The sequence below is a fragment of the Ramularia collo-cygni genome (assembly GCF_900074925.1).
Source record: "Ramularia collo-cygni strain URUG2 genome assembly, contig: RCC_scaffold04, whole genome shotgun sequence".
Lineage (NCBI taxonomy): Eukaryota > Fungi > Ascomycota > Dothideomycetes > Mycosphaerellales > Mycosphaerellaceae > Ramularia > Ramularia collo-cygni.
Window position 1 is genome coordinate 619,889 of NW_019716258.1, and position 27,724 is coordinate 647,612.

Sequence of the window (27,724 nt, forward strand, 5' to 3'; positions counted from 1 at the left end):
CTGCCTACACGATACGAACTATAATTACGCGCAGTCTCTACGGGCTTCTAACTGCTCTCTTGCATTCTTGTCTCAGATGCAATTGATGTCAAGCAAGCGATGCATTTATTGTCAAAAGGCACTMGGATTACGAGACTTCATGTATCTAACGAACTTTACAGTAAGCCGAACACATTCACACTGGGATTACCAGCCAGCGATTTGACGCCAGAAGAGAAGTCAGCATTCCGCACCTTACATTCCTCGCTCCGCTGATCAACACAGTGACAAGTTCATATCGAGTTCCGCATAGCTAATCACGACTCAAACTCAGAACAAGACCTTGGATTACGATATGGCACCCAGAACTAGAGCTACCAGGACGATTGCGGAGAAATCTCCTCAAGATACCATGAAGAGACCAAAAAAGACGATCACGAAGCCGACGAAAGCAAAGAAGTCCCCGAAGAAACCCATAGCGAGGAAATCCACAGCGAAGCAGTCCATACAGAAGCTCCCAGATACGGTGCCAACAAAGGCCGTGAAGAAGCCTTTAAAAGGCACATCGAGGTCAAATGTTAGCAACATTTGCGAACCTGTTGAATCTTCACCTGAGATCTACTGCGAAGTCGACCGTCGCGAACATGGGACGTATAAGAGATGCGGCAGAGGAGCTCTGTTTTTGGCACACAAGGCATCGCCACAACCCAACGCACCAGAGTCGATAGCAGCCGCGATGGACCACGCCTCATCAAAGATGACCTCGTCGAATAAGACCACCAAGGGTAACTCCAAGGCCCAAGAAACAGATCTGAACTATGATGCTGTTATCAGGAACGGAGCGAGGATGGTGCTTTGGGGACTCGATGATCTCTTCGAGAGAATCAACAGTGAGCCCATGGCTTCTGAAACTTCGYTAAAGGGTGTTGGTGAACACGTTGGTGGAGCCATACATGCGCTTCATGGTTTCTTGGAGTCGAGTCGCGAGTACAGCAACCCAAATCCCAAGATCAATTACCGCAAGAAGTTTGAGGAAGGCGACGGTATCGGAAATTGGATAAGCTTCAAGCCTTCATGGTTTGAACGAGGGAGATTTAACCTGGGCGATATCATGACATTCCAGTCAGCTCTAATGGGACTCAAGGCCGAGGGAGAGGTTGTGACCCTTCATCGCTAGAGGCGAATGGGGGGAGTGGAGCGTGTGCAGCTTCGGCACAGCATGGGACATTGTCTCCTCAACTGATTCATGATACGAACTTGTCTGTATGCACACGTGCTTTGCAAGAAGTGATGCTTAGCAGAGCACCATGGATATTGGATGCAGCTGACGAGTTGTCGAAATAACGCCATATCTATAATCATTTGGTCTATCCAAGTTCAACGATCCTTTGTCCAAACAGCGCATAAAGTCTTCTCAAATGTAGCCGCAGGGTCAACACTCGGGGATACGCTCTTTGTTCTGCCATCCGCTCTTCTTCCATTTCCGGCGTCTGGAAAGACTCAAGAGAACCACTCCGCCGAGACCACTAATGTACCATCATCCGTTCATCCCTGAACCTCATTCACAACTCCAAAATGGCGTGGCCAACGGCAGAACAGAGAGCCGCCACCAAAAAGGGAGCAGCCAAGAAACCCGCAACAAAACCCACCGTCTCCAAAACCAGCGTGGCGAAAGTAGTCAAACTACCCAAAGAAACCACCAAGAAGAGAAAAAACTCCAAGATCCTACCCCTGAAAACCACAGTCGCAGAAGGAAAACCCACCTACCGCGGCGAAGCAACTCTCGGAAGCAAAAAGGTCCGCAGCTCACCTACTTCCCAGCGAATTAGTATCGATGGCCTGTCCTATGTCTTGGTTYCCGAACACGAGCACAACCCAGTGGATACGGCGAAACGCGATGCTTTGATTGTGCGACTCCGCGAACTGMGGAATGAGTTGTTTGAGGATGGGAATTGTGATTTCACTCTCGCAGGGAAACAGATTGGGATTGCGATTGCGTTGTTGAGGGATGGTGGCGGGGAGGACGAAGAAGATGCCTCAGATGGTGATCGCTTCGGCGGCGCGGACAATGGCCAGTCGGACTGGGTGACCTTATGTGAATTGATAACTTCAGACAGCTGTCACTGAAACTTTCGAACATCTTTAGCGAACGACTCAATAGATTCGGTGTCTGATTACTTAAATACACAGATGAGTCCACATCAACATCTCCCCAACGCCGCGCTTTCACGTTGAGTGACTAAACCCGGCAAGTATCTAAACTTTTCWCCATCCCAACCTGACCATCCTGAAAGATGCAGCAAGATCGTTGTTGCTAGCCATTGTTGAACAGCATAGCTGGTATCATTGTAAACTCCAAAACTCCTGTATCCGTTCCTCGAAAGACTGCAATGTGAACTAGAAGAGACCGTCGATCTCTCCAGTCTCGCCATCAATCTCAACGTTCAGGTAGCCAGGTGCAGTGGGCAGACCAGGAATGGTCTGAATGTCTGCTGCAAGAGCATACAGGTATCCAGCACCAGCAGCCATGCGGACATCCCGGATGGGAACTTCGAAGCCAGTTGGTGCACCCTTGAGCGCTCCGTCGTGGGAGAGGGAGTACTGAGTCTTGGCAATACAGATGGGAAGGTCACCGTAACCTTGGCGGGTGTAGGTGTCAATCTTCTTCTGTGCTGTCTCGGAGAAGGAGACGGAAGCAGCGCCGTACATCTTCTTGGCGATGGCCTCAATACGCTCTTGTGCGGAGCCCTTGAGGTCGTAGAGGAAGTGGAACTGATCTTGCTCGCTCTTCTCGGAAGCAGCAATGACACCCTTGGCGAGATCGACAGCTCCCTTGCCGCCCTCTGCGTAGTGATTGGCAGTAATGGCGTCTTCGGCACCAGCCTTGATGGCCTCCTCGCGGATGACCTGCAACTCAGCCTCGGTGTCGGTGTCGAATCTGTTGATAGCAACGACAACGTTGACACCATATGACTTGGCGTTCTCAATGTGCTTGGCAAGGTTGATGCAACCCTTGCGAAGGATGTCGACGTTCTCCGTGGTGTAGACGGGGTCCAACTGTGCGCCGGCCTTGATCTCAGGACCGCCGCCGTGGACCTTGAGAGCACGCACAGTAGCGACGATGACAACAACATCAGGAACGAGGCCAGAGGCACGACACTTGATGTTCATGAATCGCTCGCCGCCCATGGTGAAATCGAACCCAGCCTCAGTAACTACGAAACCGACCTTCTCGTCACGCTCGGCCGCCTCATCGGGCTCAGTGCCAGCAAGCTTGAGTGCGATGCGGTCGGCAATGATGGAGCTGTTTCCGATACTGATGTTTGCGAATGGACCAGCATGGACGAATACGGGAGTACCCTCCAATGTCTGCATCAAGTTTGGCTTGACGGCATCCTTCATCAGAGTAGCCAGCGCACCGGCGCATCCGATGTCGTCAGCGGTGACTGGGTCACCCGCTTTGGAAGATGCAATGACCATGCGACCGAGACGGGCTCTGAGGTCAGAGAGGTCAGTGGCAAGAGCAAGCACAGCCATACACTCGGAAGCGACAGAGATGTCGAAACCCGTCTGTCGTGGTGCGACCTTGCTCTCGGATGGTGCCTGACCGATGGTGATACCACGTAGGTGACGATCGTTGACATCTAGTACACGTCGCCATGTGATGGTCTCCGGGTCAATGTCGAGTCGGGAGAATTTTGTCTTCTCCTCAGGTGTGAGGTCGTCAGGGTTGGTCTTGTCGATCCCAAGCTTCTTCAGACGGGTGAACATGATGTTGGCAAACGTGCGCTTGCCCTTCTTGGCAGGCACGAGTCGGTTGAAGAGCGCTGGATCCGGTGCGGTAGCCTCGTGGAACATTCTCGTGTCGATGGCGGCAGCCAGCAAGTTGTTCGCTGCAGTCACAGCGTGGATATCACCAGTCAAATGCAGGTTGAACTCGTCCATGGGAATGACTTGACTGTACCCACCACCAGCTGCACCACCCTTGATTCCAAAGGTGGGACCCTGAGATGGCTGACGGACGTTGGCAAAGGCGATACGGCCAAGCTGGCCAGAGAGGGCCTGAGTCAAACCAATCGTGGTGGTACTCTTACCTTCGCCGAGAGGTGTGGGTGTGATACCAGCAACGAGAATGTAGCGGCCGTTCTGACGGTGTTCCAATCGCCTGAGCACGTCCAATGACACCTTGGCTTTGTATGCACCATATGGCTCCAACTCGTGAGATCGGATTCCAATTTCCGACGCTACCTTGTTAATCAGCTTTGGATGCTGAGCACGAGACACGGCAATGTCCGAAGGAACAGGAGACTTGATCTTCAATGGCAAAGGAGTGATGTGCCTTGCCTTGGCTTTCTCCGATTGAACATCGGCGGCAGCAACGACGTTTGACAGGAGCATAGCAACAGTCATTGGGCCGACACCACCAGGCACAGGAGTGATCTGGCTGGCAACCTCCGCGGCAGACTCGAAATCGACATCTCCGACTAAGCGTTGTCCAGACTTTTTGGTATCGTCTGGCACGCCATTTGTGCCAACGTCGATTACGACGGCGCCCGGCTTGAGCCAGTCTCCCTTGACGAAGCCTGGGCTACCAAGGGCAGCCACGACAATGTCACCCGTCTTGACAATCTCCTTGAGGTTTTGTGTCTTGGAGTGACATACGGTGACAGTAGCATCTGCATGCCGCAGCAGGTAGCTCACTGGAGCACCGACAATATCAGAACGCCCAATCACGATGGCGTTCTTGCCCTTGAGGTCGACGCCAGACTCTTTCAGCAGGACCATGACACCCTTGGGAGTGCAAGGAATGAACAATGGCTTTCCGCCCTTCTTGGCCAGCTCGCCAATGTTGGCGGTGCCGAAACCGTCAACATCCTTSTCGTCGGCTACGGCAGAGGTGATTTCGTACTCGTCGAGATGCTTGGGCAGAGGTAGCTGCACCAGTATGCCGTGGACTGACTCATCGTTGTTGTAATGGTCGATATTCTCGAGCAGTTCGTACTCGGTAATGGACTCGGGGTAGGTTTCCAGCCGGCAGGCAATATTGGCCTCTTCACAGGCCTTGAGCTTCATGCGAACATAGGTGGAGCTGTCGGTACGGTCGCCAACCTGGATGATGACCAGGCTGGGCTTGTAGCGGGCATTCTTGGCCTGCTTGCCGGCCACCTCGCTCGAGATTCGCTCACGAATGGTTTTGGCAATGGCATTGCCGTCGATTTTGGTGGCGGTCATGTTTGCTGCGGTGGAACTGAAGCAGCGGAAGTCCGCGTGCTTGTGAGATCTTATAGTCGCACCAGAAGCTCCCGTGGACCGAGCAAGCGCACCGAAAGCTCTCAAGGACCGAATGGCGTGTGGTGGGATCGCGGCACGAGGGCGGATAGCAAGCTGAGGAAGAAATCGGCGGGTCGTTGTGATAGGCGTGAGGCGGGGCACACATGCACGATGACTGTTGGCCAAATACATCCTTTCCTCGGGTGTAAACGTTCGCAGAGACAAGGGAAAACCTGGGGATTCCACTGAGATGCAGACCTCCTCCTAGTTCTCTCCCCGTAAAGTCACGCAAAAGCTTCGCAAGAGTCGATGCAGTGACTGATATGATGAAAACGCGTCCGGTCACCGGGGACAATTTCTCAAAACACCCGACACGGAGCCACCAGCCACCAGTCACTGAGCCACCGGTCTTGTGGCCGCGGGGACGTCTGTGGGCTAAGGTAGGAAGTGTAATAAAGATTTCTTGGACAGAGAAATTGCGTGTATATCAATCAGCTCATGGAGTCGAGCGTTGTAGGGCTTCGAATCGCCGTTCTGATATTATATGCAAGTCCTGGATGGTGGTAATTGTACAATCGACCTTCCAGCCTGTGTGATGGTACTTTACCTATGCTTGCAAGACAATTGATTGCCATTGATAGTAATTTGATACAATTGATTTGTCCCATTTCAACATGCTGGCTACCATAGAAGAACTCTTGGCAACACTGCAGGTGCGACAAAGTCGTCCTGACTTGTGGACCCCACCACAAAAGAGTCATCCCACCAAACTACCGTCAACATGAGGCCGATTCTACTTCAGGGCCACGAGCGTGCGCTGACGCAGGTAAAGTGTGTAATCCCATCAAGTGCGCAGATGCGTGGCCGAAATTCAGACGGACTGACATGCCTCTAGGTTCTCCAAAGAGGGCGATCTTCTTTTTTCCGTCTCGAAAGACCACGTCGTGTGCGCGTGGTATACAGCCAACGGCGAGCGATTCGGCACCTACAAGGGTCATCAGGGTGCTCTCTGGACCGTCGATGTCGACCCGACCACCACCATCCTCGCTTCTGGCGGCGCCGACAACACCATCCGGCTCTGGGAGGTCAAGACGGGCAGACTGTTGAAGACGTGGGAATTTGGTACAGCCATCAAGCGCGTGGAGTTCTCTGAGGATGGAAGACAGCTACTAGGTGTGACGGAGAAGCGACAAGGACAGCTCAGCTCTGTCTTRGTCTACGACATCAACCAGGACCCAGAAGGCGAGCAGGCGGAGACTTACAGTCTGCGCATCGTTGTCGACGACATTCCCAAGGTCACAGTCGCCGGCTTTTCTTACATGAATCACTTCATCATCACTGGCCACGAGGAYGGTAGTGTAACACAGTACGATGCCAAGAGCGGCGAGGAGCTCTCTCACACCTTCCCACACGAGGAGGGACAGCCCGTCACCGATCTCCAATGGAGCTCCGACCGGACATACTTCATCACCTCATCCAAGGACAAGACCGCCAAGCTCATCGACGCGAAGACCCTGGATGTGCTCAAGACCTACGTTGCCGACACCCCTCTCAACAGTGCAGCAATCACACCCGAGCCAACAAACTATGTCATCCTAGGAGGTGGWCAGGCTGCCATGGACGTCACAACAACTTCCGCACGACAAGGAAAATTCGAGGCGAGGTTCTATCACAAAATCTTCGAGGAGGAGATTGGCAGAGTCCGTGGTCACTTCGGTCCTTTGAACTATGTCGCCGTGGACCCTACCGGAAAGTGCTACTGCAGTGGAGGAGAGGATGGATACGTTCGTGTGCACCACTTCGACCCTCCTTACTTTGACTTCAAATTTGAGGTGGAGCGTGAGAAGGAGCGCGAGGGACGGATGTAAAAGTTTCTTGAGCACAAGCGATGCGACGAGGCTAGATGATGAGTGACAGGCAGGCAGGGCATAAAGCATGGCGTTTTGGCGCTGATCAAAGTGGGACCCTTTATCTAGGTCTCACAAGAGGACGATGAATGGTCGTATGACTGAAAATGAACCAGATTTCTGCGCCTCCTGTTCCTGTATCATGTTCATTCTCCCCATTGGAATTGACCCAGGCGGAGTCGCCGCTAGGTATATGAGATGTCAGTCGCGAAGGCCAGCGAGTTGGCGGCTTTGTTTAGTCGCAGCCTTTCCACATAGCACTGCGGTCTTGGCAGCGAAAAGTAGGTTGCTGGGATCTCTACGGCTAGGTATGGTAGCCATGACCATCGTAAAGCCAAGTCAAGTACATGTAGGAAACATCGCTATGAAATGTCCAAACCCATTGTGAAAGATCTACAACTCTCCTAGATTGATATGTCCTCGAGACATACTTATCTTGGCACGCGGAATCGATTGCCGCATCTACATCGTCGCCGAAATCGCCCTTATGGATCAAGTCTTATCCGCTCTCGGCCTCTCGTTACGCATTAGATAGCGACACAAATGCGCTGCCGATGTGGGGAGATCGCATCTATGAAACTAGTAGAGCGATGCGCGGAGACTGGTAAGAATGTCGTGACTTTTTATTTTCCATTTTCTTTCACTCGCGTCTTGTGATTGTTTGCTCAGATGTCGGAACCGAAATCAGGCGGTGACCACATCTCGCCAGCTTTGGAGAAAGAGAAATATGGGGCTGAGAGAGGTGACGATGGACCTCGAACAGAAATCAGGAAGGGAATCGCAAATCCGGAGGAACCAGACCTCGAATCAGACGACCGTAATCGAGAACCCACGAATCCACTTTCCACCGTGCGCACTGTCGCTCTTGTAACGACCCTCACAGGCGCCGCGTTTCTCAATACCCTCTCCGTCCAAGCTCTTGTCATCATACTGCCAACAATCTCTGCGTCTCTCAACATCCCCTCCGCACGACAGCAATGGCTCGTTTCGGCATACTCTCTCACCTTCGGCTGCTTCCTCCTCCTTTGGGGCCGACTGGCTGATGTCTACGGAAAGCGTCTGATCTTCATCTACGGTTCCGCGTGGTTCTGTATCATGACTGTCATCTGTCCCTTCATCCCCAATGAGATTGGCTTCAACACGGTTCGCGGTCTCCAAGGTCTAGGCGCGGCAGCGAATGTGCCGACAGCGATTGGCATTCTGGGAACCAGCTTTCCACCAGGCAAATCCAAGAACTATGCCTTTGCAATGTATTCTGCTGGAGCTCCACTCGGATCTGTGTTTGGAAACTTATTGGGAGGTATAGTTGGTGAGTACGCGACCTGGAAATGGGTCTTTTGGATCCTAGCGATCATGTCCGCAATTGCTACCATTGCCGCGTGGTTCGTCATCCCATTACCGACAGTCCTGCCCAAAGAAGAGGACGTCAAGAATGCAGTGGATTGGCCAGGTGGAATGATGATCACAGTGGGTCTGATAATCCTCCTGTTTGCTCTTACGGATGGGAATGTGGTGGGTTGGAGCAAAGCATATATTCCTGTGCTGATCGTCTTGTCCCTGCTTCTGGTGGCAGCGTTCGTGGCCTGGCAAATATACTTGGAGAACAAGACAACAAAGAGACCGCTGATGAAGGTTAGTATCTTCCGCAGTACGCGTGTTTCGGCTGCCATGATCACCATGGCCTTCTTTTACGCCGCCTTCAACAACTTCCTCATCTTCGCAACATACTTTTATCAGGAGTACAAGGGACTGGATGCCATTCATACCACGCTCCGATTCATCCCGACGGGCGTGGTGGGAGCCATGACTGTCTTCGTCACGGCGCAACTGCTGGCGCTGGTGGACGTTCAATACATCACGATGTTTGGAACGATGTGCTGTGCAATCGCAGGACTGTAAGTCTAGTGAGGTAAGCCACAGGCTCCGAGCTAACATCCTTGCAGTCTCTTCGCTGTGCCGATTGATCCCAGTACAACATATTGGGCGTACGGTTTTCCCGCCATGTGTCTTGCCGTATTTGGTGCGGACACTTTGTTTCCTGCCCTGTTACTCCTCACGGCGCACGCGCTGCCTCAGGAGGATCAGGCCATTGGGGGTGCTATGGTGAATGCTGTGGGACAGATAGGACGGGCCATTGGCTTAGCGATAGGTACCGCCATCCAGGTTGCGGTTCAAGAGAGCAAGGAGGTTTCCGACGATGCTGCGGTGACGGGAGCGGGATCGAAAGACAATCCGGCATTTCTCGCTGGCCTTAGGAGTGCAGAATGGTTCAATTTTGCCCTTTGTCTGGTGGCGTTGGGCATAGCGACTTTTGCGTTCAGAGGCGCAGGGAAAGTGGGTGGATCCAAAAAGTAGACAGTCTTTGGAGACGGATTCATCCTTGTTCATCCAGCTGGAAGCGAAGTTGACTGGACGCTCCGTACAGCCGACTGGTAGCTGACGAGTTTGATGGCTCCAGCGGACCAGATCATCAGAACTTCGACGGTGGGAAAGCTCAGCGTTTTGATGCCTTTCTTGTGCTTTCTTGATGTCGTCGCAACTTGAGTGTGGGGTCTCACGTAGCCAACGATGTTCACCCAAGCTCCAACTTGAAGCAGTTCGCGTTGGAMACTCTCCAGTACGTTGTTGATGTCTGCAAAGACTGTGAGATTGCGAGACGCGGTGGCCGCATGTTCGCCCTTCAGCACGAGCGTGCCGCTGTCGATCATGTACTCATGCACACATCCCAGCACGCGGATCTTGGTGCCTGGTCCTTGCTCGTGGATTTGATCCAGGAGCACGAGACGCGTGGGCTCAGGTCTCCTACAGTAAGGATCGTAGGAAGCCATCGGAGGAAGTCGACCGCCTGATGCAGTTCTTGTGAGCGCTCGTGATGATGGAGTTGTAACCCGGCTGTCACATGGCAAGACGTGGTGTCAATAGATCGGCGCTTATGATTACCAAATCTGGAGGGATCCTGCGTCACACCAGAGTGCAACGACATCTTCAGGCAGCGGGCAACCGATCAAGATCAATCACCACCTACCACATATACCGTCTCAACATCACGCCTCTCATCACCTGCTAGGCAACAACACATCGCAAACCTGTGCTCCTGAGAACCCTCCAGCCGCTGTCGGCCTCGGTTTCTTACAACAACCCCCGATTGCGCTTTCCCAGCCGCCTATCTCCCGCCCGAGACGACAAAGAGACCCCCACCAGGACCCGTCCCGCCGCAACTTCGTCGTCTTTCCTTTGGCACAACAACCGCGATAGATTCTCTCCGCCGCCACCATGTCCGGCTGGGGCTTTAGCAGCCTTTTTGGCGGCAGCGCCGCCGCAAAGAAGGATGCGCCCAAGAACGCCATATTGCGCCTACGAAGTACTCTCGAAATGCTGTCAAAGCGGGAGAAGCACCTCCAAAACCAGATGGACGAACAGGATGTGATTGCGCGGAAGAATGTGAGCAGTAATAAGGGAGGTAAGTGGAGTCACGCGACCGTGAAGGCCGAGGAGGTCCACATGTTCGTATTGCATGCTGATATCTAGACTGCAGTGGCCAAGGCAGCCTTACGGAGGAAAAAGGCATTTGAACATCAGCTCGAGCAGACGAGTGCGCAAATGATGACCGTAGAGCGGGAGATATCCTCCATCGAGACAGCAAACATCAACAAGGAGACGTTGGATGCGATGAAGGGCGCTCAGCAGGCAATGAAGAAGATCCATGGCGATCTCTCTATCGAGAAGGTGGATCAGACCATGGAGGATCTGAGGGAACAGCACGCAATCGGGGAGGAGATTGCGGATGCGCTCACACAAGGCAACTCGATGCAAGGCGTGGACGAGGACGAGCTGGAAGACGAGCTGGCAGAACTACAGCAGGAGGAGCTGGACAACAAGATGTTGCACACGGGAACAGTACCTGTTTCGGACCAAATGCCAAGTTTACCAAACAGGCCGTTGGGAGAGCGTAAGTGTAGTCCGAAGGAACAGAAGGAGGTCTTTGCTAACGTTCCACGCAGCCAAAGGGAAGCAATCAGTGGAGGACGACGAGGAGGAGGAACTACGGAAACTCCAGGCCGAGATGGCCATGTGATGAGGGGAATTGCTGTTGGTGTGGATTCCTTCTGGTGTAAGCTGTTGCTGCTTTTTGATCTCAACGCGGCGTTGTTGATGCACCTGTCAGCGTACAATAACCTTCAAACCACACAGTTCGCGAACCTTGATGACCTGACTGTTGATCGGGCTGCTTGTTCTCCCGGGGTTTCAGTGGCGAAGTGAGGTGAGCGGACTTGATCCCGGTGCTGCATGGATACTTATATGCATCACACTTCATCACTCAATCCTGCCAGGCTGTCTTTTCTCTATTCACTCATCCCTCTTAGTCTTACATCTCTGTCTGTTGACCATGTTACAACTACCTGGTCTTACGTTTGCGCTGCGGGGAGTACAGTCGGTGTTGCGAGACCTCGAAGTGAGGGGAGGGGATTGTGCCTAAAAGTCTGCCGGCTCCACAACAATTCACTTCACTTGCAAGTTCACCAGCGCTAGTCCACATCGAGACATCAAGCTACTTATTGGCTACCTATATAAGGCTGCACCTTCCTTTCCTCGTACATCTCGAACTCCACACAACCATCCACACAACATCGCTCCGCAACACATCACTTCTGCGGCCATCTTTCTTCGCTCAAATTTCTGACACTTCCCAGCTAAGATGGAGCACTTCATTGCCCTCGTTCTCGTCATATTGATGAGAGCTGCTCTCGGCACAATGAGCGACGCGGTCAACTTCACCCAATTCAGTAGCTCTGGATGCAGTATCACCGAGAATCACTCCATCGCCAAGTCCCTCGCAGAGACAATCTCTCTCGCTGAGACGTTCGCCGAAATCGCCATCGATCCTCGCAAAGCAATCATCGATCAACCAGGCGTTTCTCGCCGCATCTTCGCTGCTACACTGCTTCTAGTCGGAGCAGACAATCGCAAGGCAATTTCCGGCGAGTAGATCCATGCTATTACTGGGTGCCCTCGGCTGACATTACTCTCAGCTCGCTTCGAGAGCATCTCTCGCAAACCTCCAGGCATTTCAATCACCTGCATGGAGCGAACAGATGCTGGCATGACCTTGACTTTCGACAACAACACATCCATCTCGCGCGAAATCCATCCAACATCCGCCGGTAGTTTCACTTCTTGGGATAAATTCTCCATCTTGAAACAATGGTACTTCGACGACAAGAAGCAGGCGTACGAAGAGATGGTCAAGGAAGACCTACAGAGAGTCGAAGATATGCTGCGAGAGGCGGAAGAGATGCAGGCCAAATACGCTCTTGCGTTCAAATGTGTGTCCTTCTTCTTCCTACACTGATTCGTCAATGCTGACCTCCCAGGTACCACAGATCTCTCAAAAGACGCCGGAAAGAGCTGCGTCTGAGTGCCTCTCCGGTGCAGGACTTCAGGAGCAGGCCAACCGTAAGCTTGTCCGCATACCAAACTGCTTACTCTGAACGGGGAGCTTGAGGTGACAGGGATACCAGAGACCACGGGCTGAGTGTATCGCTATGAACTTTCTCGTCCGCAGAAATTCTAGGCTAGATTAAGTTCAGGTATGCCATGTCATCTTTGTCTCGATGAGCCGCAGCTGACTTTACGAACAAATGTAGACTGAATGAGGAGAGAAGGAGCAAAATTCGACTCTCTACCTTACTACCGACAGATTATGAGGCGGAAGACAAACCGCGTCAGTTTTGGAGAACTTTTGACTTCTTTTATGCCTTGGGAACAGAGCATGGCAGTTCTTCTTTCTCAAGAAAGGCTCGTTGCCATCACAAGGTGCTGTAACATCTCAAAATTCAAGCAGAAAAATCACATCACACCCCTTTCCTCCAATTTTCACATTTTCAAGCAAGTCTCAGCACCAGAGCAGAGAACTTCTATCGTATTCATCACCATACACGTCACTATTTCCACACGTCCACACATCCTACATCGCCTCTCTCTTCACCAAACTGACGGCCCTCACAATCACCAACTTATGGAACACATCCACCTTCTCCATCCTAACCTCCCACAAATCGCCCAACTTCACCTCCATTCCGGGCAGAACACTAGGAATCATACTAGCAGTGACGTTAAACTCCACCAAAAGGCAAGAAACAAGCGGTGCCCCGCCATGAGGATCCGGCCGATTAGCGACAAAAGCTTTGAAAATCGGCACCGTAGCCATCCTCGTTTCTCCCTTTTGACCAGGATCTTCAACCGCGACTTCTCGGGTTGGAAATCCTGCGAGCCCGCCATCTTCGTTAAAATGGTGTTTCCGGAAAAGAAGCATTGCAATCCAAAATGTTTCGGTGTAGGCCTGTGAGCGGGAAACGATACTTTCGCGGGGTTGTAGACCGACCATTATATTTTGGAGGGCGGCTCTGCTGAATGGTAGCTGGAGACCTCTCTGTCCGCCAGATCCGCGTTTGCTGACCGCCAAACTCTGCCCCGTCGAGGCCTCATGCCGTAGAGCAGCTTCAATTTGCCAGTGAAGAATCATATCTCCGTATCTTCGGAGCGGGGAGGTCGCTTTGCTGTAGTGTTCCATTCCCAAGAATCCGTGCTTGATAGGTTCGGTGCGAAGAGCTGTGAAGCCGATTGTCTGAAGATATTGCACGCCGAGCCACATGGGGTATGTCCCATCAGCAGCTGTGTTGGGTTCGATTTCTTCCTTCATGAACCTCTCTCGCTCAACCCGCTTTTCTGGTGTAGATGTGGTTCCGCGATAAATGATTGGGATGTCCCTCTCTGCACACCAAGAAGCAGAAATCTCACAGGCTAGCAACATGAATTCTCGGACGAGGACATCGACCGCATTCGCAGAAGGGGCGAACCAGTTGGACAAGGCWCGGGTTTTGAGCTGAATGATTGGATCTCCTTCTACAGTCCGGGAACCTCTCCGGTGTGGATGGTCCCAAGCTAGACCGGTGTGCTTGTAATTTTGCCAGACATTGACCTCAACTCTGTGAGAATCAAAGAACAGGCCTCCCGCGGCCTTGCGGATCCCCGCACGACGCCCAGCTAATTCGTTCAGGGTGTTGAGCTGGGCAACGTGAAATGACTGCATGTCCGGAACTTGGGACTTGCGTGCTCGGGGAGGAGGAGGTGTGCCACCGACGGAGAAGGTCTGCATGGGATGTTTGGCTTCCAGGGAGTCGTCGCCAATCAAGGTCTCAATCTCGCTAGGGGTCAGTGAGATTACATTTCGGATGATACCCGGGGTGATTTTCTGCTCGAGAGTCTTGCCGTCTGCATCCAACTTGGCGGAAAAGGTGAGACATGGACGATTGGGTGCTAGAGAGAAATGGCGTTGGGTTGCCCAGCGGGGAAGCATCATGTACGTTCTCTCCGGCATGTAGATGGTTTCACCCATGTGTCGGGCCATTTTCGCCAGCGGATGATCACGATCGAAAAACGCGGTGGGATTGGCAATATGAACGTGAACCCAGTGCTGGTTCTTGCCTGCTGGCTCGAGAGAAATGCCATCGTCGATCTCATGGGCATCGGCACCATCGATGCAGTAAACGGGAAGATCCTTCCAGTCGTGACGTAGGCCAGCCATGGAGTCTTGGAAATTGTGGGAGTCTCGCATATCCATCAGCTTGGCCATGAGGTTTTGCAGAGGTTTGCTGTGTTGAGAGCTGGGGAGGAGAAGATGTTGATCGAATCGTATGCGATTCTCATATGGCAACAGAGTTCCTAACTCCTGCAGAAACATGTAGCCAGTTGATTTGGCGAGTGAAGCATCTGGATAAAGGCCTGTTGCGTGGAGGATGAGTGGTGGAAGGCTCTCGATACGGTTCAGACCGACGAACAGGCTCGTGCAAGCCCATGATTCCATGAAACGCAGAATTTCCTGCTCTTCTTCGGTGAACTCATTCCCCGTAGTGATTTTGACGCAGTCGGTGTCGTTGGTCAACGGGATGCGAGTCTTGCTAATCCCGATGTTGTGGCATTCGGTTGGCTGACGGGTTTCTCGACTCTTCATTGCAATGACCTTTGCTTTTTCAACGAAGCTGTAGACATATGAGGCGCCTTTGCTAGGTGAGTGGTACTTCTTTGCTTGCTCGGACATGGCTGCGGTTTTGGCCAGATCATCCTGCCATTGTCGCACCCAATGACGCACTTGCTCGACGTTCTTTACTTGAGCCTTGCTTCGGATTTGGAAGTATCCTGTCTGACGGTGCGAGCGGCGGTCCATGTTGAAGGCAAACCCGGCGTGTACCAGGGCTCTGCGGACTGCGAATAGGGCAGCCTTGGGTAGAGAAGCTGCTGGCATCTTCAAAAGAGTGGTAGCAGCGGTTGTCAAAGTGCCATACCACAAGTCAGTGTCGTGTGCGAGGATACGATGGGCGTCGTCCAGAGCATTGGCGTGGAGACGGTAAATCTCTTGGCTGTCGTCGTAAAATTTCACCATTTTCGCGATGAGAGGCGCAGAAACTTCCCTCGGTACAGAAAGATCTTCCGTGTACGCTTTGTCTGCAAGTGCCTGGAGATCGGCCATGCTCTCGGGGTTGGGCAGATGGGGAATGATGGCGTTCAGAGTGGCAGTGTCAGCGAAGCCTTTGAGATGGTATTGAACCAAACGTTCGGATTGATGCAACCATTTGCCTTGCATAGTCAGAAATTGGGCGTAGTTGCCAATGAGGCCAACGGGTCTGATGAAGACGGCGAGGATACTTTCTCGCTCGCTGCGTGTGAAATCAATCTCGACTAGGTCACCGGGGCTGAGGAAACGGGCGTCTTCAACAGCGTTGCCTCGATCGTAACCCTCCTTACCTGTCGCAGCAACAAAGCCTGATGCTATTTCCTGTTCCATTTCGTTCTCGTCTTGTTGTGCCTGGAGACGCATACAAGCCTCGTCTGGAAGGCGCTGAAAGTCGTTGTAGGGAGCATCGCCCAATGCAACGTCATCTTGTGGAATAGCGGGAATTGGATCGTCTTCATTACCATGAAGTTCCTGCCATTTGCGAAGATGGGCCCGAATTCCGCCAGCAGGAGGAAGATTGGTTGCTAGACGGAGACTGTCAAATGCAGACTTTGTCTCGGATGCTGCTGCTTCCGCATGTTGATGTCTTAGTTGTGAGGTATGTAGCATACGAGCGCAAAGACCATTGAACTGACGGGCATCCGGTATCAAGGTCGACATGGACGTCTTTTGCCACGCAAACGTGGGGACGGCTGATGGTTGTTGGCGCGGCATCGTTTTCGACGGAGTAAAGAGGAGAGGGTTGCTGGGAGTGCCTTGGGGTGTTGTGCGAGGTTCGATTGCAGATTCTCTTGTCTTTATCTTGACCTCTGCTCCCGCCAGCTCCACCATGTCGTCGAGCATATTTGCAAAACCATCGTGCGAGACATCCACGCCGCCTGCCGCCGCCTCTGCACTCTCCGCACCTGGCGCCTCGTGTGGAATACGACCCACTGGCTCAGCGGATTGCCGATATTGCGTGACATATCTCACGACGGCGTCATGCTTGATATCCACGCCGCCTGCCGCCGCCTCTGCACTCTCCGCACCTGGCGCCTCGTGTGGGATACGACCCACTGGCTCATACCTCACGACGGCGTCATGCTTGACATCCACCCCTTCTGCCGCCGCCTCTGCACTCTCCACGCTTGGCGCCTCGTGTGGAATACGACCCACTGGGTTAGTGGAACGTTCGTTTTCCGTGAAATGAAATTTCTCGGGGCGGTCAGGGCTGACGTGGTGTCTCAGGTCGGGCTTGAAATCATATTTGACCAAGGTGTCTTGACCCCTATAGCTTGCTTTTTTTCTCTGCCTCCTCTTGCGTGCCGTCTTCCCCTTATGCTGCCGCACCTCCGCTTCCTGGGCCAGCACTCGATTTCCGACCGGCGGTCTTCGTCCATCATTCAATCCCCTGCGCTGTTCGTACTGCAGCACACTTTGCGTCCTGGCACGGCAACTGCGACACATGTAACCACATCGTGACGCCAGCATCTTGTGGGGGTGATGAGAGGGAGAGGAAAGAGGTGGTGGCGGCGTTGGAACAGATTCACATGCGAACGCGTGTCGCGAAAAGTTGAGCACGGGCCACACACTCCCGCGGAGAGCATTCAAGCCTGAGCTGCGTCCAGCTTTCTCCCCCGCGGCCCTGCCACATCTTCATCGTGACAACAAAAGGATCGAGCATGGCAGAACCTCCAGGCCAGCCGTCAGAGGTAGGGGAGAGTGTCATCTCCCCAGATCGGCTATCCATGCCGCTTGGCGCACGACTCCCGTTGGCACTCACACTGGCATCCGTCTCCGGCTTACTCCTCGGTCTCACAAAGGGCTCCATGGATGCCGGTCTCGTATTTCGCGCCGAAAATGCTCATCGGCTACCCACTACTCAAACCGGCTGGTTCCTCTACCACAAGTCCAAGAACTACAACATGATGCTGGGTGGGGTGGTGGAAGGAATCAAGCAATCCATCCGCTATTCCGTCTGGGTCGGCGTGTTCTTCGGCATGGAAGAGGGCGTGGATCGMGGTAGGGCGGCTGGTCGCAGAGCATGGGGTAGCGTGGCGACAACGAGGGAACGGAATGAGAGGCGGGAAAGGATGTTGCTGGGAGAGGAGGAGGAGCTGCGAGATGTCGCTGTAGGACGTGACTGTGTGAGCAGCATGCTGGCAGGTCTCGGTACTGCCGGGCTTTTCAGTGCGTGGAACCGCTTTCCACTGGCGACAGCTGCTAGAACAGCCAGGATGGGCGCCAAGGCCGGACTGGCATTTGGTCTGTTGCAGGATGCTGTGGGAGTAGCGAGGGGACGTAGGATCGGATACATCGAGTTCGTCAAGGGGCTTGTGATTGGTGAGGGAGAGCAAGAGAAGGGACACCAAGCGCCAGCTTGAATAAAGCCAGCCAATGAACATGATCTGGATTTAGACAAAAGCAGACTGGCCGTCAGCTACAAGGGACGGGAGCTGTGCTGCCACAGCAGGGCTTACAACTGGACCTGGACGCAACAACATCCATATTCCCAACTCCGTCGACAGGAAGGTGAGCGCAGATGGCCCGCCTGGCAAGAGGAAGAGCAAGCATGATACCTCCAGGCAGCTATGGTCGAACAGTCGTGCTAGCATCTCGTGATCGTGATCTGGCAAGCAGCACTGGAGGAGATTCTCAACTACTTCGGCTGCAGTGAGCTGGCAAGCATTGGTGAACTGCACGGTCCATGTAGACCATCTCTTTCTTTGCGAAGCAGAGGCATGGTCTTTGTACGCCGAGGACAGGCGTTTGAGTGACCAGCGATTCGCCGCTTCCACGTTGAGATGTGCGGAAGGGCGCGAGAAGTATAGCTTACAGCACCGATTAACTTGGCACATGTACTTGTGTTTTTCGAGTGTCGCCCGAACCAACGAACAGGAGAGATCATCGGGAAGAGAGGTTCGTTATGACCACACAATGGAAGGCGGCAGCAATGAGCACGTAACTTTGCGGGGCCAGTTGTGTTCAAGATTGTTCAACAAGTTCGCCAACTTAGAAGATGTGGAAAATCACCACTCAATAACGTCGACAACTTTTGACAAGTTACCTGGTAGATTGATATTCCCGCTTTCATACCATCTTCAGCCTAGCCACAGCCGCCGAGCCGTGCAGCTTAAAGGAAATGCCCCGCTTCGACATGTACATCACCGAGATGATTATCAAATCACTWGATGATGTTGACGATCATGGGAAGGAAGTGTAGTAGTACCTACCTAGCTTCATGCGATAGAATTCTCATGAACCTACACCATCACTCTCTCCAACTACGACACCGTACGGATGGCAGACTTGAGGCTTGGCAGCCTCGTGGCGGAGGTTGTCGTAGAAGGTGGAATGCGACCTCACTATGGCGCTAGAGATGCGATCGATGGCAAAGTGGTACTCGAGTACGTCGAACTCCGAACCATCTCGCAGAGAACCATCATGCAAACCTCCATTCATTAACGGGTCCGTCGAAAGAGTCTACGCTGACCCTCCGATTTCTATCAGATATAAACGATATAGCAATCGACTCAAAAGCAACAAATCTACCGCACCGACCGCAGACTTATTCGTGCCAATGAAACTCGAAGTCCTGCTTCGCGGCAAAGCCAAAGTCATTGTCAAGCAAGAACGAGATATGCCCGTAGATCATGGAGGGCCGTTGTTCAATCTCGCCGTCGGAATCTTCAATGGGTCTTTCAGCTCCAAGCCAGACGATAGACATGAATTTCCGTTTCACATCTGCTTCCCCGAGACGGCCATGGGAGGAGCTCTCCCACCATCATTCTCTCACGCGTTTCAGCAGTTTCCGGATACCGTCGACCTCGCGGTTCGATACAGATTGGGAGTCAAGATCGATATCCCTGGGATCGACATTAGGACCACGGTGCCAGAGCATGGGAAACAGCCGGAGATACAATATGACGATCCTCGTCCTACAGCCATGAGTTTGAATACGGTGATCAGAACTCACAAGCAGAAGTCCGTGATTCAGACAAATATGCTGCTTCCCGAAGACGAGCGACCGCAGGGATTCCAGCAGAGACTTCGAGCCGTTTTTGGAACTGCGCCGAAGTTTGGCTGTGAGATTAGTTGTACGGAGCTTCAGCACATCTGGCCTGGATATCAGCCTTCTTTCACAATGAGTATCCGTCGTAGCGAGCAGAGTGATGCTCTATCATTCCCCGAAGTGATCGTCACGTCTTTTCGAGCYGATTTAATAGCATACACATGGTGTGATTCATCAAGACGGCTCAAGGGACCCTTTGAAAGGAATGATAGTCGGACAGTTCAAAAGTTGGATTGTCGGACAACTCTGCCTTTATCCTTGACAAAGGCCACCGAATATTCTGCTGCCATCTCAACCGAGGCGGTGCTGCGATGGCCGACCAGCTTCCGGCATGCGTTAATCATACGGAGATACTTTGTGAAAGTTCGGATGAAGATGAAATGTGCGGAGCAGACTGTTTTGTTTGTCAGGGAGTTTGAGGTCAAGATGGTTCCAAGGCCGAAGGATGTCGAAGATCGATCTGGTGATGCTGGACCTTCGAATGCTGCACGAATGCCGCCGCCTCCGTACAGTGGGAGTGAGTTGGAGCCTTGCCGGGAAAGAGAGGAACAGATCACGCTAGATTGAYGGCATGTTGGTGAGGCGACGGGCATCAGGATTCCTCAAATCGGACAGGATCGATCGAGGGATGCTAATGTTTGAGAACTCGCGTCGACGCGCGATCTGGTGCGAAAGCTGAGTTCGTGTCTGCGATTTTGGCACTCACGGTTATGCTTCCGAGTCGAACAGGACGCACCAAGATGGCTGGTACACTTCCTATCAAGGGGGCTGCTTTCTACCTCTCTGATCAACATTTTTTCTCAATGAGGGAGAGGTTTTTCAGGCAAGCGCAGAAGTAGACATCCTGCCAACGTGGTGATGACAGACGATTTTGCGTTGCCGTTTCAGTCTAGCCACGTGAGACGCCTGCAAGCCATCTAAACGGCATTCTTGACACCTCCCGTCCAGGAAGAGCATCTCAAAGCTTTGCGAGTGTGAAGATGTCTTGGAGGAGTTTCGCTCAATGTATCAGATCTTTCACATGACATACCCCAGCTGGAGAAATCGCCAAGTCGCTTCCGACAATCATCTCTCCATTTCTTCAAGGATGCGGGGTCGATTTCCAAGATAGCGGATTGGCGCCACGCAAGGCGCAGCGCAAACGCGTTACGCAACGCACGCACGCATCGTGCAGGTCGACGGAAGCTGATCTGCCGGACACGCCGTGGCCCGGATGTACATTGCCAAAGGTGGTTACCTGGTCCGAAGTAAACACTTGAAAGCCTGGCGCTGGTACCGTTTGTTGCGACGCCGAAAGCAGGAAACGACTTCGGGAGTGGTACGCCGGTTGGAGTGATGAAACACGAAGGATGAAAAGTGCTGATGACGCATGCGGAGAACTTGGAAGTCTGCTCATTCGTGAGATGAGGGGAATGCGATGATGGAAAGTGGTGGCTGCTTGCGAATTTCCCGTCTCCACAAATGCGGTCGACACGTGCTACTAGCGTCTGCGTCAATATTGTGTTATGGACCAAATGCCGACCTTTGCTATACCGTCTTGTCTGAGCAACGAACGTTTCGGGACGAAGTTGTACTTGTCAATCTTGCGGATCTATTGGAGTCCCCAGAATTTCATCATCTCGAATAAGCGATGCAGCAGACCTGCGGGCTGTACATTCATCTGCGCAATGCTAGTTCACCGACGGTTAGCGTGTGATCGGATGCGCTTAGCTCCTTCGTAGGTTGCTGCGCGAAATAACTCCCACAGATACGGTGTACGAGATGCTTGCGAGTGAGATGCAGCACATCCAGGGTCGGGGTTTGCGACTCCGAGCGGGCATGGAGTGGCCGGAAAGCGTTTCATGAGATCTCGTTTTGATGTGCGTCAAGTGTGAGCATTCCCGATGACCCATTCCGATAGGGTGGCCTGTACTGTGACGGTTTCGTGCGCCTTGTCTGCGGTTGTGATGATGGATGGTGGGATTCCTGATCCGGCGTGGAAAAGGTTCTGGACCTGTGCCGCATGTTTGCGGTGGCTTTGCAGGCGAGTGGATCGAAGATGACGGGAGTGAGACACCACTGCAGCGTCCTCTCAACATCTTCCTTCCTCGCATCCTTTCACACTGCGAACGAGCACTGCAGCATCCACTTCAACAATCGCTCGGGCATAAYGATGCCATCATGGTTGTGGTGAGATAGATAGCGTATACCTACATGCACAAGGTAGCCATCGACAGGGTCCACAATGATCTCCGCCCGATAAATCCGGAACTGCGCGGCTGTTTAGGTATACAACGGTTACCAACGTTCAGCATTGAATTTCAACAACGGTCAGCAACGATACACCAACCTCTGTCTTGCGCTTGCACTGGGCTGGGCGGGGTCTGAGAAACCTCGAATGCAGACATCGACACCGTGAACGATATATCATTATCATCCCGGCGAGACGGGCCCACGATTGATTGCTAGCCGACGCCGATAGGTACCTACCTTGCAGTACATGGCATTATCCTTATTCCACCAGCAGGGGCGCAGCAACACCGGCACTCGCTGTCCCGCGCCCTCAACGAAATCCACCCTCACCATCACCACGCGGACACTGCGGTCGCCTCCGAGTCTCGATGCATACAACGTTTCTCCCACGAATCCCGATACCACGCGGCGCTCGGGTTCCCGCACCAGCCTGCGGAAGGAGATGGCAGTGCAGGCTTCCTCGAGCCCACCGCGCGGATTGAAAAAGGCCAAGTCGAAATCGGGCGGACATGCAAAGCTGCACAAGCGTGGAGGATCGKGCGGCTCATTGCCAGGCCCGCCATCACCCTTTGCCAGCACTTTCACCACACCCTTCGCGACGTACGAGGAACCCTCGACAGCCGTTGCCGCGACGCCCAAGATCAAGCCCTACCTGCGGAAAATGTCGTCCGCCAAGGAGGATCAAGGCATGATCGATCTCTCCAAGAGTGCTGCTGAGAACGATCGGCTGGCGGGCTTGGGCATCCAGGACTTTTCCAACAAATCTGCTGCAGAGGTCAGCTTTACACACAACCGAAGACAGCCGCATGGGCGCAACACTAGTACTGGCTCGCAGGTGTCAATCGGCTCTGCCACCTTTCGACCTTCGCCGGGACAGCCTTTCACACATCCCATGGCCAAGGTTCCCAGACCTTACACTCCTCCCGCAGGAGCTTCACATCCCGCTTCGTTGAATCAGGAGGAAGCAGACGAGAGTGATGATGTCGTGGAAGACGAGTTCCGTCTTGGGAATGGCTTCAGGACAAGGCGGAGCATGTCGATATCCTCAACGCCTCTGAATCTTCCAACCCCACTGTCACAGTCGCATACAGCAGGAGAACTTGAATACGCACGCAGAGCACAAGCTTCTCAAACAAACCTGTCAATGCTGTCTGGATCTTTAGAACAATCGAAGCAAAGCCGTTCGCGCGGAAACACCGACATGACACTTCTCGAAAGTGATCCTTCGCCTCCATCACGCCCGAGCTTCGACAAGGCATTTAGTTTCGTCTCGCGTCGTTCGGAGAGTGAGCCCCAATCTCGCGATGAGCTTATCCGTACCGCGAGACGAAAATTTGAAGAGAAGGAGGCGACCAAGACGCGAAAAGACGAGAAGCGACGTGAACGGCAACGATTGAGATCAGATGCCACAGATGGTGCGGGTCATTCACTGTCATCGATCGCAGATGGTGTAGCGGAGAAGCGGCGGAGAAAGTCTTCGGTCACGGCTACTGCAGGCGCTGGCCGTGATGATGATGCCGCGAAGTTGCGTGCCATGAGTTACGACAATTTCCGGCCTGCACATGCCGCGACACTTCCTCGACATGGCGATGCACCTGGCGAATCGGAAAAACGACAGATGCAGCACTCTGTTGAGCCGAAGAAAAGTACCAACAGTGACGGCACTTGGATGAGATTTTCAACATGGTTCCAGACCAGGATGTTGAGCTGTGGTGGTGGGAGGCGGCGTTGAGCGAAGCTGATCAACGCTGGCAGATTCGATATTGATACAGTGTGTTTGAGCTTTGCGTTGCATCCAGCGTTCATTGGTGGTCGGATTTGCATTGCGTCTTGCGTTCTTGGGATACCCGTTTCGTTCTTGATTTAGCATTGGCGTTCTGGGATGGCATTTTGCGCTCGTTCTGGAGCTAAGACTCGACGATACATGATGTCGAAGGGTGTTGAGAATGAAGCTTGATTCAGACCGTTCACTTTCCACGTTTCTTAACAYTTGAGCGGCGTCCCAGGGCTGAGGAGTTGTCACRCATCACGCATAGAAGGATGCCGCAAAGTGTCCCAAACGATGTTCATTCCCCTCGAATTTTACATCAGGAGGAGGAGCTCGAGACTCGAGTGAATGGAACTCCATGCTTGGCCTGCATGAATGACACTTCGTTGACTTCGAACTCGCGATGTTCTACCGAATCTCAACAAAATGGTATGTCCAATGTCTCATCTACCGCGCTGTTGTACTGGTGAGTAAAGAGGGTGGACTGCTCCTGTTCCCTAAGCTGACCGCCAGGTAGGTGCCAACAGATTGACTCCGCCTACCCTTGAATGTATTACCTTACGACTGCCAGAATAATCCCCTGAGCATCGTGCCTGTCTAATCAAGCAGGCAGGAAGCCCCCCATGGCTTCCCAGTGTGGACGGATGCTCCTCCCCTTATCGACCCCAAGGAAGCAGCAAGTGTCATTTTGGCAAGTGTCGTACTCACGCCTTCTCTCTAGCAGCATGGCCGTGTCAACACTTGGTCTTCCGTTTCCTTTCCTTTCTTTTCCTTTCCTTTCTTCTCACTCCCATCAACATCCACATCAGCACCAACATCAGCAACACATTCAAGCATCCAACATTCCACAACCATCCAACACTCCATCATCTCCAGTGCCATCAGCGACATCACAATCAACATCAACTTACAAGCCAGACTTCCATCAGCCAAGATGTCTTCCATCCTCATCCTCGCCGCTCTTGCTACTGGCACTCTGGCTCAAGAGAGTTGCTTCAGCACTACCGTCTATACATTCCCAAAGCCTCTGAAATGGGCTTTCCCCCCCTCCACCTTGACATGGCCAGTTGATTGTGAGCCTACTCAAGCCACCAAGGCATTCAGTGCTCGCTCCATTGAAGCCACCACCACGGCCTTGACTTCCCTCGCTGCCGATACTCTGGCTCAAGAGAGTTGCTTCAGCACTACCGTCTATACATCGACAGGGTTCTGGCAAATTTTTCAACCCCCCTCCACCTTGATATGGCCAGTTGATTGTGAGCCTACTCACGCCACCAAGGCATGCAGTGCTCGCTCCATTGAGGCTACCACCACGGCCGTGACTTCCCTCGCTGCCGATACACTGGCTCAGGACATTGTGACCGCCAAAAGGTCTGCCAATTCTGATGACGACGCTTCTCTGACTATCAAATGGAGTACCAACGACAACACCACGACTTTCAAGGCTGCTCCCACTCACACTGCTATGCACCACAAAATCACTGCTGTCCCCGCCTTCACTGAAAAGCTGGCCAACGCCTCCTCCGAGGGCCTCACGTTGACGATCGACCCCACCAGCCCGTTTCGACCAGGCATCATCGTTCACAAAATCGAGGACAATATTGGCAAGGGCTGGGTTGGCTCAGTCAAGACGGCCGGTCCCTGCACCACGATCGTGGAGTTGGCTTGCGACCAAAAGCGTGAAAACTACCGCTGCAGAAACAAGACTGATAACCCCAAGGTGACTCCCACGACCCCTTCATACGCCGGTCATCACAACATGCTAACCTGAGGCCACAGATGACCTTGACCGTGGCTCCCGACATGTACAGACTGAAGTATGACAGACCGGCCGGCTCGGGCCAGAAAAAAGTCAACCTGGTCGCATCTTGCCACATCGACGACTCAAACTCAAAGAGGCCAGCTATGGCAGCTTGCGTGCACGGCAGAGCCGACCTTCCAGCAGACTACAAGATCGAAACACTCACCGCCCGTGAATTCATCCCCATCACCGCTGGCATGACCAAGATCCCAACCAGCCACGCTGCTTGCAACACTTTCGCTGCAGCTTCAACCGCGGCTGCACCCGCCATGATCCTGGAGGTCAAGAAGGTGGTCGTACCGCTGGTCATTGCTGCCGGTGCCCAAGCACTGCTCTGAGCTCTGAGCTCTCATCACGACCGCAACCCTGACGACCCTTGACTACTCTCCTCGGATGATACGACAACCTGTTACTACCTACCTCACTGACCTCATGGCATGGATGGAATACGATCGATGGGCATGGGTGGTTCTCGAGCACGATGACGGTTGTGGTGTACCTGAGAATGGTCAATCAAAGACTCATAGAAATAATCTCAATCCTATTGCGCCTACCACTTTCTCATCTCATCGTCATGATCACCATCATCGTCCTCGACGTTGTCAACCTCCGTGTATTTTGATCGCCTTGACGGCCACATCACTCTTTACTCCGCTTCGCCTTCGCCTCGTTGGAACTACTRCCGAGCAAAGCCGATCGGCAGTCGCGAGTCTCGACTTTGATGCAGTCATGCACATCCACTCCTTATAACTTTCTGGTACCCGGGCGAACGGCCAGATACATCATCTCCACTCAGTTGTCTTTGAAAATATCGTTATCTCACCATTTTCCTGCAAAAGGACACTCACAGCAGTAATGACGGACAGCAAGAGTTGGCCGTCGCTCGCTGAGCTCGATCCCGAGTTCGACGCGGTACGCTCATGTTGCAAAAACATCACACTTGAAATAACTCTTTGCTGATCGCTCCAGGTCGCGAAATCCATTGGAGGTGCACCTGATCTTGGGGCGTTTCCTGACATTGAGACATTGAGAAAATTCCTGGCCGATGCCAAAGCCCAAGCCAGTGCTACAGGTGGAGCGATCCCAGGTGTTAAGGAAACTGATCATCAAGTCAGCATGGTGAGTCTTGACGAGTATTACGACTCTTCTTCTCCCAAGGACTTGCATTAATCGACGGTCCAGCGAGACGGTCACAAGATCCTGGTCAGAACCTACGCTGCCGAGAGCCCTACCTCGGGAGGCGGACCTCTTGCAGTCCTCTATCACGGAGGAGGTTGGTGCATTGGTGACGTTGCAGGCGAAGAAGCTCTCTCTCGACTGCTGGTTTCGAAGCTCGGTATGGCTGTTGCGAGTGTCGATTACAGGTTGGGCCCAGAGTTCAAGTTTCCCTTTGCCCACCACGACTGCTACGATGCTACAAAATGGGTSGGTATACTTATATTCTTCACATAACATTGATTCTAACGAGCCACAGGCTGTCTCCGAGGCGGCAAGCTTTGGAGCTGATCCTGCCAAAGGTTTCTTACTTGGAGGAACGTCCGCTGGGGGGAATTTGACGGCGACAGTCTCCCATTTGTGGCGAGACGATAAAATGAGCCCGCCCGTGACTGGCTGCCATCTCATGATACCAGCACTGTTAGTTTCTACATTCTTGGCTGTCAATGTCCAAGCGTCTAACCTGTCTTCTTCACATTTAGGTGCCACTCGAGCGCGATGCCTGAAGAGTTCAAGGAAGAGGCTCGATCGGAAGCCCAGCTGCCGAATGCTGCGATTCTCAGCAAAAAGTCGATGGATCTCTTCGTAGGTGTCCTCAGACAACTACTACAGTTGAAGCGCTTTGCTGACGTCTTCGTACAGCGAGATAACTTCATTCCAAACGAAAAGGATCTCAGAGATCCGTTGTTCAGCCCTCTGATTTGGCCCACGGGACACCGCGGCCTTCCGCCTCATTACTTCCAGGTCTGTGGAGCTGATCCGTTGAGAGATGAGGCACTCATATATGAGCGTCTGCTTCGGGAGAAAGAAGGAGTCAAGACAAGACTTGATATTTACAAGGGCCAGCCACATGGGTTTTGGAGCATCTTCCCCCAGATGAAAGCCGCTCAGAAATTTGTGGAAGACTCCGTGAAGGGTGTGGAGTGGCTGTTGCAGCAGAAGTAGATGCCGATGAAATATGAAATATGAAATGATGAGTGTCAAGCTG

General features: G+C 52.9%; 14 protein-coding genes; 11 read left to right on the forward strand and 3 right to left on the reverse strand.

The window, feature by feature from the left end:
- Nucleotides 1-391: 391 nt before the first annotated feature.
- RCC_03372 (uncharacterized protein) lies at nt 392-1,156 on the forward strand (the record flags this gene model as incomplete). Its single annotated transcript, XM_023768662.1, has 1 exon — nt 392-1,156. One exon carries the CDS (start codon nt 392-394, stop codon nt 1,154-1,156), a length of 765 nt encoding a protein of 254 aa, XP_023624430.1.
- Nucleotides 1,157-1,554: 398 nt separating this feature from the next.
- On the forward strand, nt 1,555-2,106 carry RCC_03373 (uncharacterized protein; the record flags this gene model as incomplete). The annotated part of the gene is made up of 1 exon (XM_023768663.1): nt 1,555-2,106. The coding sequence occupies one exon, from the start codon at nt 1,555-1,557 to the stop codon at nt 2,104-2,106; it is 552 nt and encodes a 183-aa protein (XP_023624431.1).
- A 270-nt stretch (nt 2,107-2,376) lies between these two features.
- RCC_03374 (probable C-1-tetrahydrofolate synthase) lies at nt 2,377-5,211 on the reverse strand (the record flags this gene model as incomplete). The annotated part of the gene is made up of 1 exon (XM_023768664.1): nt 2,377-5,211. The coding sequence occupies one exon, from the start codon at nt 5,209-5,211 to the stop codon at nt 2,377-2,379; it is 2,835 nt and encodes a 944-aa protein (XP_023624432.1).
- Nucleotides 5,212-6,031: 820 nt separating this feature from the next.
- RCC_03375 (probable Eukaryotic translation initiation factor 3 subunit I) lies at nt 6,032-7,118 on the forward strand (the record flags this gene model as incomplete). XM_023768665.1 has 2 exons in its annotated part: nt 6,032-6,081; nt 6,146-7,118. 2 exons carry the CDS (start codon nt 6,032-6,034, stop codon nt 7,116-7,118), a joined length of 1,023 nt encoding a protein of 340 aa, XP_023624433.1.
- A 708-nt stretch (nt 7,119-7,826) lies between these two features.
- Nucleotides 7,827-9,512, forward strand: RCC_03376 (related to aminotriazole resistance protein; the record flags this gene model as incomplete). XM_023768666.1 has 2 exons in its annotated part: nt 7,827-9,052; nt 9,101-9,512. The coding sequence occupies 2 exons, from the start codon at nt 7,827-7,829 to the stop codon at nt 9,510-9,512; spliced, it is 1,638 nt and encodes a 545-aa protein (XP_023624434.1).
- Nucleotides 9,513-9,541: 29 nt separating this feature from the next.
- Nucleotides 9,542-9,985, reverse strand: RCC_03377 (uncharacterized protein; the record flags this gene model as incomplete). The annotated part of the gene is made up of 1 exon (XM_023768667.1): nt 9,542-9,985. One exon carries the CDS (start codon nt 9,983-9,985, stop codon nt 9,542-9,544), a length of 444 nt encoding a protein of 147 aa, XP_023624435.1.
- A 445-nt stretch (nt 9,986-10,430) lies between these two features.
- RCC_03378 (related to vacuolar-sorting protein SNF7) lies at nt 10,431-11,232 on the forward strand (the record flags this gene model as incomplete). XM_023768668.1 has 3 exons in its annotated part: nt 10,431-10,617; nt 10,693-11,106; nt 11,159-11,232. 3 exons carry the CDS (start codon nt 10,431-10,433, stop codon nt 11,230-11,232), a joined length of 675 nt encoding a protein of 224 aa, XP_023624436.1.
- A 678-nt stretch (nt 11,233-11,910) lies between these two features.
- RCC_03379 (uncharacterized protein) lies at nt 11,911-12,573 on the forward strand (the record flags this gene model as incomplete). XM_023768669.1 has 3 exons in its annotated part: nt 11,911-12,136; nt 12,188-12,481; nt 12,530-12,573. The coding sequence occupies 3 exons, from the start codon at nt 11,911-11,913 to the stop codon at nt 12,571-12,573; spliced, it is 564 nt and encodes a 187-aa protein (XP_023624437.1).
- Nucleotides 12,574-13,122: 549 nt separating this feature from the next.
- On the reverse strand, nt 13,123-17,139 carry RCC_03380 (uncharacterized protein; the record flags this gene model as incomplete). The annotated part of the gene is made up of 1 exon (XM_023768670.1): nt 13,123-17,139. The coding sequence occupies one exon, from the start codon at nt 17,137-17,139 to the stop codon at nt 13,123-13,125; it is 4,017 nt and encodes a 1,338-aa protein (XP_023624438.1).
- A 191-nt stretch (nt 17,140-17,330) lies between these two features.
- RCC_03381 (uncharacterized protein) lies at nt 17,331-18,032 on the forward strand (the record flags this gene model as incomplete). The annotated part of the gene is made up of 1 exon (XM_023768671.1): nt 17,331-18,032. The coding sequence occupies one exon, from the start codon at nt 17,331-17,333 to the stop codon at nt 18,030-18,032; it is 702 nt and encodes a 233-aa protein (XP_023624439.1).
- A 916-nt stretch (nt 18,033-18,948) lies between these two features.
- Nucleotides 18,949-20,287, forward strand: RCC_03382 (uncharacterized protein; the record flags this gene model as incomplete). XM_023768672.1 has 2 exons in its annotated part: nt 18,949-19,055; nt 19,174-20,287. The coding sequence occupies 2 exons, from the start codon at nt 18,949-18,951 to the stop codon at nt 20,285-20,287; spliced, it is 1,221 nt and encodes a 406-aa protein (XP_023624440.1).
- A 1,912-nt stretch (nt 20,288-22,199) lies between these two features.
- RCC_03383 (uncharacterized protein) lies at nt 22,200-23,684 on the forward strand (the record flags this gene model as incomplete). Its single annotated transcript, XM_023768673.1, has 1 exon — nt 22,200-23,684. The coding sequence occupies one exon, from the start codon at nt 22,200-22,202 to the stop codon at nt 23,682-23,684; it is 1,485 nt and encodes a 494-aa protein (XP_023624441.1).
- A 970-nt stretch (nt 23,685-24,654) lies between these two features.
- On the forward strand, nt 24,655-25,859 carry RCC_03384 (uncharacterized protein; the record flags this gene model as incomplete). XM_023768674.1 has 2 exons in its annotated part: nt 24,655-25,440; nt 25,500-25,859. 2 exons carry the CDS (start codon nt 24,655-24,657, stop codon nt 25,857-25,859), a joined length of 1,146 nt encoding a protein of 381 aa, XP_023624442.1.
- A 517-nt stretch (nt 25,860-26,376) lies between these two features.
- RCC_03385 (related to Putative sterigmatocystin biosynthesis lipase/esterase STCI) lies at nt 26,377-27,681 on the forward strand (the record flags this gene model as incomplete). XM_023768675.1 has 6 exons in its annotated part: nt 26,377-26,433; nt 26,491-26,640; nt 26,704-26,946; nt 26,996-27,156; nt 27,219-27,321; nt 27,379-27,681. 6 exons carry the CDS (start codon nt 26,377-26,379, stop codon nt 27,679-27,681), a joined length of 1,017 nt encoding a protein of 338 aa, XP_023624443.1.
- Between the last annotated feature and the right edge of the window lie 43 nt (nt 27,682-27,724).